At 42.1% G+C, this 21,912-nt stretch overlaps 1 protein-coding gene across 4 annotated transcripts; it reads right to left on the bottom strand.

The window, feature by feature from the left end:
- Positions 1-192: 192 nt before the first annotated feature.
- Positions 193-12,827, bottom strand: ZNF607 (zinc finger protein 607). Of its 4 annotated transcripts, none has more exons than XM_030822255.1 (4): positions 12,426-12,827; positions 10,503-10,629; positions 8,427-8,525; positions 193-2,172 (listed from the first exon to the last, which is right to left on the bottom strand). In XM_030822255.1, the coding sequence occupies exons 1-4, from the start codon at positions 12,432-12,434 to the stop codon at positions 317-319; spliced, it is 2,091 nt and encodes a 696-aa protein (XP_030678115.1). In that variant the 5' UTR covers positions 12,435-12,827; the 3' UTR covers positions 193-316. The 4 variants fall into 4 exon arrangements, with proteins under 4 accessions (XP_030678115.1, XP_030678116.1, XP_030678113.1 ...); XM_030822256.1 differs by having other exon boundaries at positions 8,427-8,522; XM_030822253.1 differs by lacking the exon at positions 12,426-12,827 and having other exon boundaries at positions 10,503-10,693.
- Between the last annotated feature and the right edge of the window lie 9,085 nt (positions 12,828-21,912).

Raw genomic sequence — 21,912 nt, 5'->3', positions numbered from 1 at the left:
ACCCCGTCGCTACTAAAAATACAAAAAAATTAGCTGGGCGTGGTGGCGGACGCCTGTAGTCCCAGCTACTCGGAGAGGCTGAGGCAGGAGAATGGCGTGAACCCAGGAGAGGCGGAGCTTGCAGTGAGCCGAGATCGCGCCACTGCACTCCAGCCTGGGCGACATGTCGAGCGAGACTCTGTCTCAAAAAAAAAAAAACAAAACTGAACTGTATCTCAAAGCCATTCCACATTGTCTTCATTCAAATTGTTCAGTGGGATAAATCCATTGACACAATGTGCTTTCTTTACTACCTGTATATGCTACAATTTCTCTATCAAATATGAATTCTCTGATGTACTTCAAGGATGGATCTAAGCCTAAAGGACCTTCTGCATTTGTTACATTTAAAGGGCTTCTCACCAGTGTGAACTCTATGATGTATACTAAGTTCATGGCTACTATTAAAAGCTTTCCCACACTCTTCACACATATAGGGATTTCCATCAGCATGAATCCTTTCATGTCTAACAAGATATGAGGCACAGCGAAATGCCTTCCCACATCTTTTACATTCATAGGGCTTATCACCGGTATGAATTCTCTCATGTATAATAAGATGTGAAGCATGACTAAAAGTTTCCCCACATTCTTTACATTCATAGGACTTTTCACCAGCATGAGTTTGGTCATGATATATGAGGCTTGTGGCATGACGAAAGGCCTTGCCACATTCCTTACATTCGTAGGGTTTCTCAGCGCTATGAATATTCTGATGGGCTTTAAGTACAGAAATGAACCTAAAAGACTTCCCACATTTGTTGCATTCAAAGGGTTTCTTACCACTGTGAATACTCAGATGCTGAGTAAGTTGTCCAGATACACTAAAGGCCTTCCCACATTCCTTACATTCATAAGGTTTCTCACCAGTATGAACTCTGTGGTGTATAGTGAGTTTATGGCTATAACTAAAACCCTTCCCACACTCTTGACATACATACGGTTTCTCTCCTGTATGAATTCTCTCATGTATAACAAGATAAGAGGCACAACGAAAGGACTTCCCGCATTCTTTACATTCAAAGGGTTTGTAACCAGTATGAATTCTGTTATGATGGGCAAGGTGTGCACGCTGACTGAAGGCCTTCCCACACTCCTTACATTTGTAGGGTTTCTCACCGGTATGAATATTTTGATGTATTTTAAGGGATGAATTGAGCCTAAAGGACTTCCCACATTTGTTACATTCATAGGGTTTCTTACCACTATGAATACCCTGATGTCGAGTAAGTCGTCCATGCACACTAAAGGCTTTCCCACATTCCTCACACTTATAAGGTTTCTCAACACTTTCAAATGTATGAGGTGCAGAAAGTTGATGACCACTACTAAAAGCCTCCCCATTTTCTTTACATTCATAAGGTTTCTCCCCCGAATAAATTCTCTGATGCATGGTAAGTTGATACCTACATGTAAAGCCCTTCCCACATTCCTTGCATTCATAGGGTTTTTCTCCAGTATGAATTCTTTTATGACCCACAAGGTGGGAAAACTGACGAAAGGCCTTTCCACATTCCTTACATTCATGTGGCTTCTCCCCAGTATGAATACTCTGATGTACTTTAAGGCCTGCTTTGAGCCTAAAGGACTTCCCACATTTGTTACATTCAAAGGGCTTCTCACCAGTGTGAATACTCTGATGTCGACTAAGTCGTCCATACACACTAAAGGCCTTGCCACATTCCTTACATTCATAGGGTTTCTCACCATAATGAAATCTATGATGTACAGTAAGTTGACGGCTAGTCCTAAAAGCTTCCCCACACTCTGTACATTCATAGGGTTTCTCAACATGAACCTTCCCATGTTGAGCAAGGTTTGCAGGGTAACTGAAGACCTTCCCACATTCTTCACATTCATAAGGTTTCTCACGAGCATAAATTTTCTGATGCTCTCTAAGGTCTGTAAGATGGCTAAATGCCTTCCCAAACTCTTCACGTTGATCAGGTTCCTCACTAGTATGAATTGTTTGATGTACCATGAGTTCTGTAAGATGACTAAAGGCCTTCTGACATTCCTTACACTCATATGGTTTCTGTCCATTATGAATTCTCTGATGGAGAGTAACAGATGAGTGTTTCCTATAAAGCTTCATTTTCCCATCGCTGATTATTTCACATCTTGAATCCAAATCTAGAAGACATAAAATAAAAACATTTTGTTTATTGGATGAGAAAATGTCAATGTATTGTAGACTTAAGAGAAATTCTCACCTATTACAGATGCTGAGAACTCGAAAATACAGTTATAAAATATAAAAAATGAAAGGAGAGCTCAAAAAATGAGTTTGTGCAGTGGAGTGCAGCCTTACACACACATGCACACATACACATAAGAAACAGATTTTATTTGAATTATAAGAGTATATATACATATTTTGAAAGTATTAAAAACAATGAATGATTTTGCAGGAATATTCTTCAAAGGTGACCCTAAAAGTGAAAAGTCCAAACAGTCAATTGTCATGGATGAAATACAAAAAGCTGCTAAAAAGACAGTTATAATGGGCACATTTTACCACCTATCTTGTAATTTCTCAATATCTAAATTTTAAAAATATGCACATAAGATATTCCAGAGAAACAAACAATTCAGGAAGGGAATAGGTAACATGAACCTGAAAATATTATAAAAAAAAGAAAGGAAGTCTTCAAAGACTTAGAGTTGTGAGTAAACAAAACAATAAAAATAGTAGTGTTGAATATGAATTCTAAAATTCTCTTCAAAGAATTAATATATCAGTATGTTCAATTCTTTGCCTTCTACATTTAAACTTAACTTCCTTTAAAGCAATCTTTTTCGATTACCTACTCCACCCTAACTCATTCCAGTTACCAGCTACCTGCTCTGCCCTGACTCCCGCCAAAGCGCTCACCCAGTCATTCTCTTTAAATTAGCCTATCAGAATTAGTTTAGCCTGTGCGGTCTAACCCTAACCAATAGGGGAACACCACAGCAGCAGGGGACACGTGCTTCAGGGATAAGAACCCCTTCCCCTCCCTTGTCCAAATGTGTGCCCACCATTGCTCCATCGGTGAGAGTGCACCCTTCTATGCAAGTACTTTGCCTTGTTGAGAATTAAAAAAAAGAAAATTTTATATTCGAGTGCTATTTCTTTTGCGGCATCAAAACTTTATTTATAACAGTAGCATACAAAGGTTTGGAGCCAGGCTCAATGGCTGATGCCTGTCATGCTAGCTAATATGATTGCAACATCAGAACATTAAGACAAAGCTTAGAAAAACAAACTGGAAATGATGGACAACATAGGAGATATAACCATCGGGGGGAGACAGAAAAGGATGAAAATGCAAATTATACAACTGAAACATATAATCACTAAGAGTCAGTAAACTTGATTGAACAATAAAAATTATTCAACTTGAAATGGAGAGAAAAAAATGGTTTAAAAAATTTTAGCCAGGCGCGATGGCTCATGCCTGTAATCCCAGCACTTTGTGAGGCTGAGGCAGGTGGATCACCTGATGTCAGGAGTTCAAGGCCAGCCTGGCCAACATAGTGAAATCCTGTCTCTACTAAAAATACAAAAAAGTAGCTGGGTGTGGTGGCAGGCACCTGTAATCCCAGCTACTCGGGAGGCTGAGGCAAGGAAATCACTGGAACCTGGGAGGTGGAGGTTGCAGTGAGCCGAGATTGCGCCATTGCACTCCAGCCTGGGCAACAAGAGCGAAACTCCATCTCAAAAAAAAAAAAAAAAGAAGAAAAAATTTGTAAAGAGCTGTGGGAATAAATCAAAAGATATGATTGAAATTATAAACTAAAAAACAAAGATTTTGGCAGAAAAAATATCTCGGAAATAGCAAATGAAAACATCTCAAATTTAGTGAAAGAAATAAATTTGTAGAATTTGGCCGGGCGCGGTGGCTCACGCTTGTAATCCCAGCACTTTGGGAGGCCGAGGCGGGCGGATCACGAGGTCAGGAGATCGAGACCACGGTGAAACCCTGTCTCTACTAAAAATACAAAAAATTAGCTGGGTGTGGTGGCACGCATCTGTAGTCCCAGCTACTCAGAGGCTGAAGCAGGAGAATCGCTTGAGCCCCAAAGCAGGAGAATCGCTTGAACCCCGGAGGCGGAGGTTGCAGTGAGCCGAGACCACGCCATTGCACTCCAGCCTGGGTGACAGAGTGAGACTCCGTCTCAAAAAAAAAAAAAAAAAAAGAAAAAAGAAAAAAATATATAGCTGGAAATGGAAATATTTTTCTAGAAACAATTCCCAGAACAAGTACACAAAAACATGGTAAAAATATACAAGATTTGCACAGTATCAACCAAGAAACTACATGAGATATTCACAGAACATTCCACCCAACTCCAACATATACAATATTCTCAAGCACATATGGAATATTTGCCAAGAGGGCCCATACAGTACCTAAAACAAATCTCAATTATTATTTAAAATAATTCAAGTCACAAAAAGCATGTTCTCTGATCACAATGGCACTAATTATAAATCACTAACCAACACTGAAACATCCTTAACTGTTTGGAAAACAAACCAACACACTTCTAAATAAACCATAGGTCAAAGAAGAAATCAAGAAGGTAATTAGCAATCTGAACTGAATCAAAATGGAAACACAATGTATCAAATTTTATGGAATACTAACTAATAAAGAACTACCTACGGGAAATTTACAACACTAACACCTATGTTAGCATAAAAAGACAACAAAAAAAGATCTCAGCTGGCCGGGCGAGGTGGCTCATGCCTATAATCCCAGCATTTTGGGAGGCCGAGGCGGGTGGATCACGAGGTCAGAAGATCGAGACCATCCTAGCTAACACGGTGAAACCCTGTCTTTATTAAAAAATACAAAAAATTAGCCAGGCTTGGTGGCGGGCGCCGGTAGTCCCAGCTATTCAAGAGGCTGAGGCAGGAGAATGGCGTGAACCCGGGAGGCGGAGCTTGCAGTGAGCCAAGATCACGCCACTGCATTCCAGCCTGGGCAACAGAGCAAGACTCTGTCTCAAAAAAAAAAAAACAAAAAAAAACCACTCAGTCTTCACCTTAATAGAAAAAGAGGAGCAAATCAAACCCAAAGCAAAAAGAATAAAAATAATAATCATCAGAAAAAATAATAAAATAGAAAATTGAAAATCAATAGAGAAAAAAATCAATGAAACCAAAAGCCAATTCTTTGAGAAGATCAATGAAATTGATAAACCTCCACCCAAAGGGGAGAAAAGGGAGAGAAGGCATAAATGACCCATTTCAGGAATAAAAAACGGATTATCACTATAAATCATAAAGTATTATGAACAACCCCATGCCAATAAATTTGACAACTTAGAAATAATGAACAAATTCCTTGAAAGACACAGACCACCAAAGCTTGACCAAGAAGTAGATAAAGCAATGAACACTACCATCCAGTAAATAATTTAAGCTGGTCGGGCCCTTCAGAAAAGTTTGCCAGGGCTGGGCATGGTGGCTCACGCCCCAGCACTTTGGGAGGCTGAGGCAGGCAGATCATCTGAGGTAAGGAGTTTGAAACCAGCCTGGCCAACATGGTGAGACCCCGTCTCTACTAAAAATACAAAAACTAGCCAGGCATGGTGGCGGGCGCTTATAGTCTCAGCTGCTCAGGAGGCTGAGGCGGGAGAATCACTTGAACTTGGGAGGCAGAGGTTGCAGTGAGCTGAGATCACGCCACTGCACTCCAGCCTGGGCAAGAGAGCAAGACTCTGTCTCCAAATAAAAAAAAAAACTCAGATGAATGTTCAACTTCCAAGAAAAATACAAACCACCAATTTTTACTTAAGAAGAAATTGAAAATCTGAAAAAGAAAAAAATCTGTATTTCTTTCTCTTCCTCTCTTTCTCTCCCCCACCCCTGCTCCCTTCTCTCTCTTTCTCTCTCTTTTGTTCTCATAAAGTGATTAAATCAATAACCCTAACACTTCCTATAAAAACAGGTTGATGCCAGGCATGGTGGCTTACATCTGTAATCCCAGCACTTTGGGGGGCCGAGGTGGGCGGATCACCTGAGGTCAGGAATTTGAGACCAGCCTGGCCAACATGGTGAAAGCCCATCTCTACTAAAAATACAATAATTAGCTGGGCAGCACACCCACAGTTCCAGCTACTCGGGAGGCTGAGGCAGGAGAATTGCTTGAACCCAGGAGGCAGAGGTTGCAGTGAGCCAAGATCATGCCACTGCTCTCCAGCCTGGGCAACAGAGTGAGACTCTGTCTCTAAATAAATAAATAAGTTAATTATTAATTCACACTTCAGTGATTCCAAAATCTCTGCCTTACCTGGGTCTGGTTTCAATGCTTTTTTTTTTTTATGATTTTTTTACTTATTTTCAGCATGCCTTGTAATTTTTGTTAGAAAAAGCCGGACATGGCTGGGTGCAGTGGCTCATGCCTGTAATCCCAGCACTTTGGGAGGCTGAGGCGGGTGGATCACTTGAGGTCAGGAGTTTGAGACCAGCCTGACCAATATGGTGAAACTCCGTCTCTACAAAAAAAAAAAAAAAAAAAAAAAAATATATATATATATATATATATATATATATATATATATATATATATATATATATAAATTAGCCAGGTGTGTTGGCAGGCGCCTGTAATCCCAGCTGCTTGAGAGGCTGAGGCAGGAGAACTGCCTGAACCCAGAAGGTGGAGGTTGCAGTGAGCCAAAATCCCGCCGCTACTTTTCTCCAGCCTGGGCGACAGAGCAAGACTCCGTCTCAAAAGACGGAAAGGAGAAAGGGGGAAGGGGAAAGGGGTAAGGGAGAAGGGAAGGGAAAAAGAAAAGAAAAGAAAGAGAAATAGCTGGACATGATGTGTCCCGTAATAGGAACTGAGGTGAATACACCTTCAGTGTAAAGTTTGAGGTTCGTCTGCATAGGAGTTAGGCTGTGTTCACCGTGCTATAGCTGTTTGTGATGCAGCTTCAATTCTTCCAGTCTTTATTTATGTCTTCTCTTTTGTCTTTGGGTTTCCCTAGCAATTCTTTCTTAAATGGAGACTGTCTTGCAGGTCTCTCAGTTGGAATCCACAATTTTTATTCTGTAGCTCTGCTGATAAGGAGGTAAGGTATTGCAGAGGGGACGCTTTCTGTAATCTTACGATTAGCACTCTCTTCCCCACTGTGGCCAGACGGCTCGGGTAGTAACCTTGGCAAGCATTTCTTAATTTTTTTTTTTTGAGACAGGGTCCCACTCTGTCACCCAGGTTGGAGTGTGGTATTGTGATCTCAGCTCACTGCAACCTCTGCCTCCAAGGCTCAAGCGATCCTCCCACCTTAACCTCCCAAGTAACTGGAATTATAGGCAGTGCCACCACACCTAGCTAATTTTTCATATTTAGGTTGGAGTATGGTGTTGTGATCTCAGCTCACTGCAACCTCTGCCCAAGCCTCAAGTGATCCTCCCACATTAGCATCCCAAGTAACTGGGATTATAGGCAGTGCCACCACACCTAGCTAATTTTTCATATTTTTTGTAGAGACAGGTTTTCGCCATGTTGGCCAGGGTGGTCTTGAACTCACGTCTTCAAGTGATCTGCCCGCCTCGGCCTACCAAAGTGCTGGGATTACAGGTGTGAGCCACTGAGCATGGCCAAAATTCACTTTTCTTGATATACAGTTCTACGAGATTTGGAAAATGCATATGGTTGTTCATAACCACAATGAGGATATAGAACAGGCCAGGTGAGATGGCTCACACTTGTAATCCTGGCACTTTGGGAGGCTGAGACGGGTGGATCGCTTGAGCCCAGAAGTTCAAGACCAGCCTGGGCAACATAGTGAGACCCTGTCTCTACAAAAATACAAAAATTAGCTGGGTGTGGTGGCACACACCTGTGGTCCCAGATACTTCAGAGGATAAGACTGTGCCACTACATTCCTGCTCTGGGTGACAGAGTGAGACCTTATCTCAAAAACAAAAAAAAGGTTGGGTAGGGGGATATAGAACAATTCTGGGCCAGGCACGGTGGTTCACACCTATAATCCCAGCATTTTGGGAGTCTGAGGCAAGGGGAACACTTGAGCCCAGGAGTTTGACAACAGCCTGGGCAATGTAGGGAGACTTCATCTCTAAAGAAAAAAAAATTAGCCAGGTGTGGTGGTATGCACTTGTGGTCCCAGCTACTGTGGGGGATTACCTCAGGTGATCTGCCCGCCTCGGCCTCCCAGAGTGCTGGGATTACAAGCGTGAGCCACCGCGCTGGGCCTTTGTTGGCTATTTCATGCTGAGATATCCATTTGTTCTCCACATCAGAAGCCTCCTCGCTGAGAAGGGAACTTTATGACCAATGTTTCAAGGATGCGTTTACCAAATGAGATGACCACTTCCACGAGGGCTATTTACATACAAAAATGGCTGCCCCTGCCTGACTTGCTCTTACCTGTACACTCTCCTCTTGTTTCTTCCCTCACAATCATCCATGGCTCTTTTCCTTGCTCCAATAAGGTGATTAAATCTGGCTTAGATATGGAATGTCCTGCTTACAAAGAAAAGAAGTGCCACAAAATACGGAAATCAACTTTGAAGGTCAAATTTAAAATTACAATTGCAATAAATGAAAGGTCAAAGTGATACTGAATAAGATTTTAGAGAAGAGTGAGGGAAATAAAGAAAAAGATCACCCAGGGAGAGTCAATGTTTTTGTTTGCTGGTTTAAAAAAAAAAAACTTTTTTTTTTGTTTTTTGCGACGGAGTCTCGCTGTGTCACCCAGGCTGGAGTGCAATGGTGCCATCTCGGCACACCGCACCCTCCGCCTCCCGGGTTAAAGTGATTCTCCTGCCTCAGTCTCCCGAGTAGCTGGGATTACAGGCGTGCAGCACCACGCCTGGCTAAATTTTGTATTTTTAGTAGAAATGAGGTTTCACCATGTTGGCCAGGCTGGTCTCGAACTCCTGACCTTGTGATCTGCTCATCTGGGCCTCCTAAAGCACTGGGATTACAGGCGTGAGCCACCGTGCCCAGTCTCAAAAGAAGTTTAAACTTATATGTCCTCTAACTGTAGAAAGCAAGCATAAAGTGGTTGAAAACACACACTCTAAAGTTCTGGGATTGGCTGGGTGTGGTGGCTCACGCCTGTAAGCCCAGCACTTTGGGAGGCCGATGTGGACGGATCACCTGAGGTCAGGAGTTGGAGACCAGCCTGGCCAATATGGTGAAACCCCGCCTCTACTAAAAATATAAAAATTATCTGTAGGTGTGGTGGTAGTGCCTGTAATCCCAGCTACTAAGGAGGGTGAGGCAGGAGAATCACTTTAACCCGGGAGGCGGAGGTTGCAGTGAGCTAAGATCGCACCACAGCACTCCAGCCTGGGTGACAGAAGACTCCGTCTCAAAAAAAAAAAAAAAAAGCCTGGGATCAATTCCTGACTCTGTCACCTTCCAGCTGTGTGTGACCTTGGGCAAGTTACTTACACTGCTGCTCAGTATTCTCACTTATAAAATTGGGAAAATAATAAAGCTGTTGGGAGTATTAAATTACTTGATATATGAGTAAAGTAATTAGAAAAATGTCGGTGTGGAAATCACAATGCTAGCTGTTCACATTATGCTACTGCAATTATTTTACAAAGAGTATACAAGAAGAGATATCTATAGCATATTCATCCCATTTGACATGTGACTTTCATGGATTATAAGCTTCAACCATAAATCAAATGAATTCTGTCTCAGGAAATGGACTGCTTCCTCCTCAATTTTAAGTAAGTTTCATTTATTCAATCCACCACTCTATTCCTATATGAACAGTCTATCTCTTTCGATAATAATGGCAATTCAGCACCCTCTTTCAAACTAATATCGCTGCAAATGGATCAGATAATAAAATGGAGCACTACAGCAATTCCGTGCACAAAATAAATAAGAAACCTGAACGCCCTGACAATGGTTCTACAATGAACACCAGAAAATTCTTTTTTTTTTTTTTTTTTTTTTTTATTATACTTTAGGGTTTTAGGGTACATGTGCACAATGTGCAGGTTTGTTACATATGTATCCATGTGCCATGTTGATTTCCTGCACCCATTAACTCGTCATTTAGCATTAGGTGTATCTCCTAATGCTGTCCCTCCCCCTCCCCCCACCCCACAACAGTCCCCGGAGTGTGATGTTCCCCTTCCTCTGTCCATGAGTTCTCATTGTTCAATTCCCACCTATGAGTGAGAACATGCGAAACACCAGAAAATTCTAAGCTAAACCACTGGTTCAACCCACTTACTGGGTTAAAGAGACAAAAAAAAGAAGTATCAGAGGGAGGTGTGAATGTCACAGAAAGAGAAGATGAAAGTGTTGAAAGGACCTGCCATTGCTGACTCAAAGCTGAAACCACCTCAATAGAAATAGAGAAAATAAATTTAGTTTCTTAAAAGGCAGCCCTGAAAATCACAACAGAAAAAGAATGTATCCTACAAAACAGATGATTCTAAATTATTGTAAATCATTCCAGGTCGATAAACATACCCAATGAGACTAAGTTATCGTAGTTCTCCATCATCACCTCCTGGTACAAGGTCTTCTGAACCAGGTTGAGATATTCCCACTCCTGATGAGAGAAGTCTATGGCCACATCCCCAAATGTTATTGATCCCTGAAACAGCAAACCCATGTATTACTGGGGAAATTACAAAATGGAGTGGAGGGGCTGGGCACGGCGGCTCACGCCTATAATCCCAGCACTTTAGGAGGCCGAGGCGGGCGCATCATGAGGTCAAGAGATCAAGACCATCATGGCCAACATGGTGAAACCCCGTCTCTACTAAAATACAAAAAATTAGCTGTGTGTGGTAGCGCATGCCTGCACTCCCAGCTACTCGGGAGGCTGAGATAGGGGAATCACTTAAACCTGGGAGGCGGAGGTTGTAGTGAGCCGAGATCGCGCCACTGCACTCCAGCCTGGCGACAGAGCGAGATTCCGTCTCAAAAAAATTAAAAGAAAATGGAGTGAATGGCCGGGCGCGGTGGCTCATGCCTGTAATTCCAGAACTTTGGGAGGCCGAGGCGGGCAGATTACCTGAGGTCGGGAGTTCAAGACCAGCCTGACCAAGATGGAAAAACCCTGTCTCTACTAAAAAAAACCACAAAATTAGCCAGTGTGGTGGCACATGCCTGTAATCTCAGCTACTCAGGAGGCTGAGGCAGGAGAATCGCTTGAGCCCGGGAGGCAGAGGTTGCGGTGACCTGAGAATGCTCCATTGCACTCCAGCCTGGGCAACAAGAGCGAAACTCCATCTCAAAATAAAAGAAAAGAAAAGAAAAGGAAAGAAAAACAAAAATGGAGTGGAGGAGATGAAGGACTGCATTGCAGCTGAAGAGCAATAGAAATAGCACACAGACCAGAAGTCTATGCTATCAGGGAGGGGAATGAAGCAGAATTTATACATATTTTTGAAGAAGCTTGAAACACAAACAAAACTTTCTGCCTGTTCTGGGACATTTCTTAGGTATCTGACCTTTTTGAAAATGACAAAATAATAATGTTTTTCTGTTAAACTAAATCATTATTATGCACATACCTGGTGGTATCTGCCTCCTAACTTCTTAATCAATGTGTGTTAACTGAGGAATATTTTGACTTGGAAGAGAATTTAAACTTTTAATCAAGAGATGTTTTATGCAAAACATGGTACAGATTCTCAATTTTAGAAAACTAGGTTTCCTGTGACCTTGTGGTGCAACAATAGTGCATCTGACTCACGCATCTGACTCCAGAAAACTAGGTTTCCTTAAAATTAATAATTTCTTCAAGCATCAAGTACTTCATTACATTAAATCTTACCATGAGCATTTTTGTTTGTTTTGACAAAGGATTTTATCATGACATCATTATTTTATGGTATTTGTTTTTCTGGACTTTCTATCCAAATCCACAACTTCTGTGTTTACAAGTTCCAATCCAATAGACTAATTCACACGAAACATGAGATTTTACCCTACCTGAAGATTTAGATCCTTCAATGCCAATTTCCACCTCATCTAGCTGAAAAATTCAGATGTCTGGAAAATTTCAAAGACTTCCCATGGATGGTCAAATGGAGCTGTTGTCTCAATCGCAACAAATGACAAAACCAACCTGAAATACGTATTATCTGTACTCAAAGAACTTGACTCCTTTCCTCTGTATCACTGCCCAAAATAGAAGAATGGGCACCTAGAGGACATTGAGTAATTTGGTCAATAACAACATGAATGCTAGTGAATTTGCAGTGGCCCACCTAGCGAGGATGCTGGGTGATGTGGTACATATTTTACGGGAAGAATGAGAACTGGAGATTAGGTTAACTGAGCACCATCTCACGAAGGTGACTTCAGGAAAAATGATGAAAAGACATACATGACCTAAAAAATCACACACAAACCTCAACATGGTGAGAAATATCAACTTACACAGGCCATGGTTTGAGACAGGCAAGAGTTGATCAGTCCTCAGGGTTTCTCTACCAGAAGAGCAAAGTCAAAGACCCAAGATCTGAAAGAAGAGAAGACCTTCAGACCAGCTGTGCTTTAGTGGTCCCCATAGGACTCAAGGTAATAGTAATGTTTTCCTCTTCCATTCCAAGTTACAAACTACCTCCTCTCACATACAATTTGGGAAGATTAAGATGCTGGATAAACCCATTTCCTCCCCCACTACCCAAGGATCTCACCTACACAGAGTCATACATTAGAAACATACTGTCATGGAAACCAGACCCAGATAATTCAGTAGGAGATTTTCTGGCCAATGTACGATGTTGGTGAGGCAGATGGGGACCTCAGATTAGGCAGCCCTGTCCTGCTTTGAGCAGAACTGCCTCTTTCCATTCCCTCCTTTAAGGGTAAAAACAGGGAACATCATCCATACCAGAACCTCTTTTTAGTCTTGAAATTGGGGAAATTGGTCAAGATATTGGAGTGTTCAGCATTCTAAGCCTAGCAAAGCTTCCTAGTTAAATATGTAACAGACTATCACTGTCCTAGAATACAAAGTAGTCATTAAATGTGAAATTGAAAAAAATTCAAGGACATGAAAAATATCAGAAACAATGTCAACAGAAAGATCAGACTGACCAATATATTTATTTTTGTAAAATATATAAATACATATCCATCAATACAGAGAGAAAGGCTGGCAGAGAGATAATCATAAAATAGGCAAGGTGGCATGCACCTATAGTCCCAGCTACCCAGGAGGCTGAGGCGAGAGGATCACTTGAGCCCAGGAGTTCAAGGTTGCAGTGAGCCATGATTGTGCTACTGAACTCTAGCCTGGGTGACAGAGCAAGACTCTGTCTCCAACAAACAAAAAAGTGCTTATAGTCATAGTGCTTATATCTCACTATGTATTCCATTTTGGCTGAATACATGAAACAACTAAAGAAAACTAAAGGAAAAGTAAATAAACCTTTGCTTAGCAACTTACCATAATCAGAGTTTGATAAATAGCATTCCCTATACTTTTGTGTGGCTCTTGATTTTTTCATTATTAATACTTTCTTCATGATTATTGTAAGCACGGACATATTAACTTGAAACGTGTTATGTGTTTCCAATTTGTTAAGGTGGGAATTTCAACAAAATTATTTTTTCTCTAAATTTAAAATCATTTTACTGAATGGCTTATCTTCTGTGGGTTCCTTTGGGTCCCCAAACCTAAACTCACTTCATCACTGGTTCTCAGATATGTTAGAATTGTGTCTCCAACAACATGGGGAACTGTCCCTGAGTAATCTCCTCTGTGAATGGATGATGGTCTCAATACATCTTTATTTCAGGTCTTCTTAACAGAAGGGTTTATTTTGTTCCTAAATCTGGCAGGTAGGTCAGGATATCCTCTAGATAGCTGCTGAATTTCCTCATGCAATTAGTTTTGCTTTCTATCTAGTATCATTACAGTGAAAACTACAAGGTTTAAAAGATGTAGTATAAAACCTGTTTATTGCCATACATAGCCCATAGACTTAGTGTAATTTGTTCATAGCCTGACTATTGCTATAGTTAGACTGATGTCTCTGTTATGTGACATCACCAAGTACTTCACCTAAATCTCTCCAGACTCTATCACACACTGCCTTAAACTTCCTCCTATTCAGATTTGACTTTCCTTCATAGATTGTAAAAGTATTTCAAAGGAAGCAACTCATCTTTTCAGTGATTGTCCCATTTCAAATACTGCAATTTTCAGGTGTGGCATAGTAGAAGCACTTAATAAAAGTCTGATTTTTTTTTTTTTGAGACGAAGTTTTACTCTTTTGCCCAGGCTGGAGTGCAGTGGCATGATCTCGGCTCACTGCAACCTCCGCCTTCTGGTTTCAAGCGGTTCTCCTGCCTCAGCCTCCCGAGTAGCTAGCTGGGATTACAGGCACCTGCCACCATACCCACCTAATTTTTGTATTTTTAGTAGAGATGGGGTTATCACCATGTTGGCCAGGCTAGTCTCAAACTCCTGACCTCGTGATCTGCCAGCCTCAGCCTCCCACAGTGCTGGGATTACAGGCGTGAGCCACCATGCCCGGCCCAAAAGTCTGATTTTTTTACCACAAAATTCACAGGTACACTTGTAGGAATTTTTTAAAAGGAAATAACTATAGAAGTACACAACCAATATGTACAATACATTCATCAAAGATAATTTTTGATTATTGAAATTAAAAATACAAACATTAAAAGCACAATAGGGAGTAGGTTAAACATATTATTCTCCGGACTATGGTAACATCCCATGCCATGATTACTAAGATTGATCTTAAATCATATAATCAAAGGAAAATAGTACCAAGGATGAGTTAGTAAATAAGACAGGTTTAAAAATGTATGCACCTGGTCGGGCGCAGTGGCTCATGCCTGTAATCCCAGCACTTTGGGAGGCCGAGGTGGGCGGATCACGAGGTCAGGAGATCCAGACCATCCTGGCTAACACAGTGAAACCCCGTCTCTACTAAAAATACAAAAAAATTAGCCGGGCGTGGTGGTGGGCGCCTGTAGTCCCAGCCACTCAGGAGGCTGAGGCAGGAGAATGGCGTGAACCCGGGAGGCGGAGCTTGCAGTGAGCCAAGATCGCGCCACTGCACTCCAGAGACAGACTCCGTCTCAAAACAACAACAACAGCAGCAGCAACAACAAACATATGCACCCTATCTCTAGTAAAAATAATTAAAAAAAATTAGCCGGGCATGGTGGCGGGCGCCTGTAATCCCAGCTACTTAGGAGGCTGAGGCACCAGATTCACTTGAACCAGGAGACCGAGGTTGCAGTGAGCCAAGATCATGCCACTGTACTCCAGCCTGGACGGCAGAGTGAGACCCCATCTCAAAAAAAAAAAAAAAAAAAAGTATGCAAAAATTAGTTACGTGGTATCCTGGTGAAATTAAGAAGACAGGCTGTCTTCTCACTCTCAAGAATGATACTGAGTTTTGCCTTGAGAGATGCTAACACATCAGTGCCTGTTTCCCTGTCAGCGAATAAGGGATAGGAATATATCCTACTTAACGAGACAGTTCTGAAGATTAATCAAGATGATCTATAGAAACACTAAAAAAGTAAAATATGATAGCTTCTGTAATAAAATTATCATCAAATGTTAAAAGATAAAAAACACCACATGCTCAATAATTCATTATTATAAAAGGAACTTAATTCTGTTGCTTCCTGTTTTGCTTTCTTTCTTTTTTTGAAATGGAGTCGCGCTCTGTCGTCCAGGATGGAGTGCAGTGGCACAATCTTGGCTCACTGCAACCTCCACCTCCCAGGTTCAAGCTATTCTCCTGCCTCAGCAATCCGAGTAGCTGGAACTACAGGCGTGTGCCACCATGCCCGGCTAATTTTTTGTACTTTTAGAAGAGATGGGGTTTCATTATGTTGACCAGGCTGGTCTAGAACTCCAGACTTAGTGATGTGCCCGCCTCAGCCTCCCAAAGTGCTGGGATTACAGGCATGAGCCACTGCGCCCAGCCGCTTCCTGTTTCTTAAAGTTTGTGCTTCATGGGCTTTCTCCTACTCATAATTCCGAATTTACAAATTTCATGGTCCACCTTTAAGAAAACATAAGTCTTCTTTAAAAAAAAAAATTAGGCTTTTTTGGCTGGGTGCGGTGGCTCACGCCTGTAATCCCAGCACTACGGGAGGCTGAGGCGGGCGGATCATCTGAGGTCAGGAGTTCAAGACCAGCCTGACCAACATGGTAAAACCCCATCTCTACTAAAAATACAAAATTAGCTGGGCATGGTGATGCATGCCTGTAATCCCAGCTACTCAGGAGGCTGAGGCATGAGAATCGCTGAACCCAGGAGGCGGATGTTGCAGTGAGCTGAGATCGTGCCACTGCACTCCAGCCTGGGCCACAGAATGAAACTCCATCTAAAAAAAAAAAAAAGAAAAAAAGATGATCAGATAAGTAAGGAGAAAATGCCTTTCCTTACTCCCCAGCAGGTACATAAAACAAGGAAGATACCACTCAGCCTCACATACATTCAAAGAACTGGATCTAATAAAGTGCTAGGTCAAGAATATTAAGGAGAGTGAATCTTATTTTCCTGCCAAATACAAACATTTATGTGAGTATTTGTAAATATTACAATACCTATTTGTTATTATTACTGAACTATCTTTGGAAATATAACCATACTTGCAAGACATCTGGAAATCATAGACTACCATGCTTGTCTCTGCAGTAACTTTGTATTTCTAAATTACTAATTCTGAGAGGATGTCTTCATCATTTGTGCCCTGTTAAGTTTTAAATCGCATTTTTAATACCTAAAAGGTGTAAAAACTTGGATTGTTTTTCACCTCTGAAGGAGGTCCCTGGTAGCTCCCTCTCCTCCTAAAATGCAGATATATATGAAAGCCCATGTCAAAAGACCCAGTTACAACACATTGACTTACAGATCTAATGGGCTTTATTTGTGATTCATGAAAGGGGTAGCCTCCATTGTACAAAATAGCATAAGAGCTCCTACTGAGCAATGGAGAAACAATGGATTTTGTAAGGTGGGAACAAATAAGAGAACTATAGAAAAAAAATTGATTGGTGACCATCAGGCTACTTCAGTTTACTTTTTTCTGCAAGGGTTAAGCGGAGGTCATTTCCTTATTATGCTGACTCGGGTAGACTGGAATCTCCTGTTTTCAGGAAAAACTGATCTTTTTGGCACTCTACCTGCTCCCTTAAAGTTTCAGTTTTGTAATGTGGCTTTTAGCATGAGTGACTTCATTTTGGTTTAGTCTGGTCTGTTGGAGCCTAGTGCAGAAGCTCAGTCCAAAGTAATGGTGTCTCATCATACTGGTTTTTTATGCATGGTTGGGTTAGATTCCTTTTTCTAACTAAAAGTTGGAGTCTTTGTCTATTTCATTAATTCTCTTCTGTAAAGACAAAACCACACACAAGCGCTCACGCATGAAAACTGAAAACATATACACCCAAATTTGTAAAGTGATTATTTCTGGGCAGGGAGGTTTGGGTTATTCTAAATTTCTTCTTTGAAACTATCTTAGGGAATGAAATTTTTGTGACAAAACTGCCTTAATTCCATCATCATAAATATAACTTCAAGATATTTCAAAGTAGTAATAAACTATTTCTAAAAGTATCCTTATGGGGAGAGGGTACATGTGTCATTAAAAGAAATCTAAATATTAGGCCTAGAATGAAAAATCAGCGTGACTAAAACATGTAACTGTTTGTCTTCTTGAGCAGCCTTTAGCTGTGTTTCTTCTACATAACTAGAAACAATTCACTATAAAGATTCTTTCCTTAATGGACACGGAAATGGCTTCTGCACATTTAATGGGAACAGGTACACAAAATAGGTCCAATAATTTGGGGCACACATCATATGCTCAGTAAATGTGGCCACAACCCTTTCATTCTTCTCTGAAAAACCAATTAAATAATCATTTTGGATACAATCCTTGCAAAAGTTTTTGCAAAATTCCATTTGCTTAATTTTTATTTTAATTTTTATTTTTTTGAGACGGAGTCTCGCTCTGTCGCCCAGGCTGGTGTGCAATGACTCGATCTCAGCTCACTGCAAGCTCCGCCTCCCAGGTTCACGCCATTCTCCTGCCTCAGTCTGCCAAGTAGCTGGGACTACAGGCGCCCACCACCACGCCCGGCTAATTTTTTGTATTTTTAGTAGAGCTGGGGTTTCACCGTGTTAGCCAGGATGGTCTCGATCTCCTGACCTCATGATCTGCCTGCCTCGGCCTCCCAAAGTGCTGGGATTATAGGCGTAAGCCACTGTGCCAGGCCCAAAATTCCATTTTTAAAAAATAAGCTGCGGTCGGGCGTGGTGGCTCACGCCTGTAATCCCAACACTTTGGGAGGCCGAAGTGGGTGGATCACCTAAGGTTGGGAGTTCAAGACCAGCCTGACCCACATGGAGAAACCCCATCTCTACTAAAAATACAAAAAAAAAATAGCCAGGCATGGTGGCCCATGCTTGTAATTTCAGCTACTCAGGAGGCTGAGGCAGGAGAATCGCTTGAACCCGGGAGGCGGAGGTTGCAGTGAGCAGAGATCGTAACATTGCACTCCAGCCTGGGCAACAAGAGCGAAACTCCGTCTCAAAACAAACAAACAAAAAAAGAGCTGCATATATAGTTTGAGAACTGTGATCCACCACTGTAACTCTAAATAGTGTTAAACATTAGATCACAGCTATTTATCCTGTGACAGATTCTTTACAAACATAAATCTTATTATCTGTATAATATCCAATCCCTTGGATGTTGTATAATTTTCTTAACCATTCCCATAATCTCAATCATTAGTTTTCTGCAAAACCATTCAAAGGTATAAAACTCTTCGATTCCAGATCTAAAACCTGAGTCTAAATAATTTGGATTATGGACATCCTAGAAAAATGCAAATTAAGAAACATGTACAGGAATTCTTTATAGAATTTCAGGGGGTTTGTGATGTCCCTTATGCCCACAAGGGCATTGGTCTACAGAGAGTATACCAATGACCGAGAATTCCTATTTTGGAAAACTTAAATTCTGGCTCACTTCCTTCACATCACGGCTAAGTTCATATTCCTGTTGCTTTTGATCTACAGAAATCCAAAACGGAATATCCAAAATTGCCTCATAATACTTAGCGCTTATGTTTCCCCCGTCCAAGGCTACAGGCGCGTAATTTCATACACACAACCAGAAGGAAGTATGTTGGATGGAACCTGCAATCATCCTTCACTGCAGGTTCTTGGGGTCAGAATTCAAAGCCGTGTTTCTTAAACATGTAAATGAAACGCCAAGAACCGGGAGGTGGGGGCGGAGTTAACAACCCTTTTCAGGAGGGAATCCTGCACTGACAAACCCTGCCAGACCAAACTTTAGTCAGGCTATTATACCTTCAGCTAGGCCCATCTATACACTTAAATGTAAAATCTGGCTATAGTAAAGAACTATTCTAAGTCAGTTTAGCAAGACCCTTTCGCCTCCGTATCTTCATCCTCCACCGTCCCCCAGGTGATAAAGTCTTATCACCCAGGTCGGTCTCTCCAGAAATAATCCTGTTAGGTGCGTTTAGTCAGAATCTTCCTTAACTCAGACATTTCCTCTTAGTAATTTCTCATCCAGTGATCCCTAACCTTCTTGGCTATAAATTCCCACTTGTTCATGCTGAATTCGGAGTTGACCCCAATGTCTGTTACCCACTGCAAAATCCCACAGCCGGGATCCCAATACCTACCACGATGGTCCTGAATAAAGGCTTCTTTGCATGCTTTAACAAGTGTCACTGAATACTTTTTTATTTAACAGAATCTATCACACCTGTCTTAAGGGCAATTATTCTTCTAAGCTTCCCATCCTATCTGTTTCTTCTCACTGGAAATCTTCATCTAAGACTCAGTATCTGATTTCCCACTGGGACCATTTCTCTCTTGTAGTCGTACTGGGCTGAGGAAGACACAGGAAGCAGCAGGGAGCCTGGAGCCAAGAGTCAATAGACCCCACAGAGCCCAGCGAAGCACGCTTTGCAAAGGACACACACGGCATGTCCAGGTCACACAAGGTCGACTACGCACCCCTCACAGTCCCACAACTGCACCCACGTCACACAGGCAAGCCGGTCCTGTCGCCGCTGCGCGGTCTCTCACGCTCCCCGCCTGTCTCCTAGAGACGGGCCCCTCCTCCGCCGCTCCAGCACCCTAGGGCCTGAGGAGGCGGAAGACTTGCCCGGCCCGCCTGGGGCCTCCGCGCTCTGAGCGCCTCCTGCAGCCCCACTCTCACCGCCACGCAGGGTCCCACGCGGGCGGCGGGCTGGGGCTGCAAAGGCTCCCGCAGTGACCTGCGCCGCCTTCTTCAGGTGGAACCAAAAGGTCCCAGAACCGGAGCCAGGGATCCAAGTTTTCTCCGTTGCCTGTGGAATATGTAGTCCAAGCCAGAACAGTCAGGATCGCAGGTACCGGTGAGAAATGGAGTCCAGAATCCTAAAAACCTACAAGAAATACGGCGGCGACCACTGGGACCGCGCGTCCCACCCACCGCCCGAACCCCGGAGACTTCTGGGAGTGGCCGCCTTGCCTATGAGTGCGCATGCGCAGATCGGCCTCAACCGGGCTCCTGGCCTGAGGCTTAGGGTGGAGTTAGTGCGTTCTCAGGGCCAGTAGGAGGCGAGTCTGAGTAGAAACTGATCCAGGTGGCCTCGGAAGGGATCACCTGCTGGATGGGTGTGAGCTTCTCAGGATGGGGCGCCGAAACCTTCATGGCCCCTGAGGTAGCGCCGGCCTCCTTGGTAACACATGGGACCGGGACTTTTAATACCACCCGACAGGCTCAGCTTGTCTCGTCAAACACTAGGTAAATGGACTCACGTCCTATACGAGGGTTTGAAGTTCCATCACGTTCTTCAATACATGACATTAAATTTGACTAAAAAATCATCTGAAGAAATAACTGCTAAATAGTTTTATTATTTTTGTTCTGGAATAGGCTTCTTAAAATAAGAAATTAAAAAATTTTTTTTGATCCTTCATGTAATACTTTATAAATCTTGATAGTTATTTATAAGCATCCAAAATTTCCAAATGTTAAAAAATGAATAAGAAAAACTTTTAGGTAAGTAAATTTGGGGGAAATATTTACAACAGCTAAAATGGACAAATATTTAATAGTCCGAATTTCCTGTTTCTTTGGCTTAATAAAATATTGATGAATACAGGCTGGGCACGGTGGCTCATGCCCTTAATCCCAGCATTTTCGGAGGCCAAGGCAGGAGGATCATTTGAGGCCAGAAGTTCAAGACCAGCCTAAGAAACATAGTGAGACACCCCTTTCCTCCCAAACTCTACCAAAAACGAAAGTTAGCCTGGCGTGGTGGCACACGCCTGTGGGCCCAACTATTCCAAAGACAAAGGTAGGAGGATCAGTTGAGCCAGGGAGTTCAGGCTTCAGTGAGGTATGATGGTGTCACCGCACTCTAGCCTGAGCAACAGAGCAAGACCTTGTCTCAAAAAATAAATAAGTAAAATTAATTTAAAAATAAAAAGTATTTGTCTATACTCTAAGAGGAAAAGGAACAAAAACTAAAAATTCACCATTCAAAAATACAAATAGTCAAGAAAAAAACTATTAAAGTTACAATCTAAGAACTTATTGATCACTTATTTCTTCTCTTAATTAGTTCTTGGATTTGTTGCTCCTGAATCTCCTGAGAAATCCCTCAGAAATACCACACATAGATCAATAGATTAAATTGACTCCACATATTATTTTCTTTTTCTTTTTTCTTTTTTTGAGACGGAGTTTTGCTCTGGTTGCCCAGGCTGGAGTGCAATGGCACGATCTTGGCTCACTGCAACCTCCACCTCCCAGGTTCAAGCGATTTTCCTGCCTCAGCCTCCTGAGTAGCTGGAATTACAAGCAGGCACCACCACGCCCAGCTAATTTT

This window comes from Nomascus leucogenys, chromosome 11 (assembly GCF_006542625.1).
Source record: "Nomascus leucogenys isolate Asia chromosome 11, Asia_NLE_v1, whole genome shotgun sequence".
In the NCBI taxonomy this organism is placed as follows: Eukaryota; Metazoa; Chordata; class Mammalia; order Primates; family Hylobatidae; genus Nomascus; species Nomascus leucogenys.
This window is presented reverse-complemented; position numbering and strand designations above follow the sequence as displayed.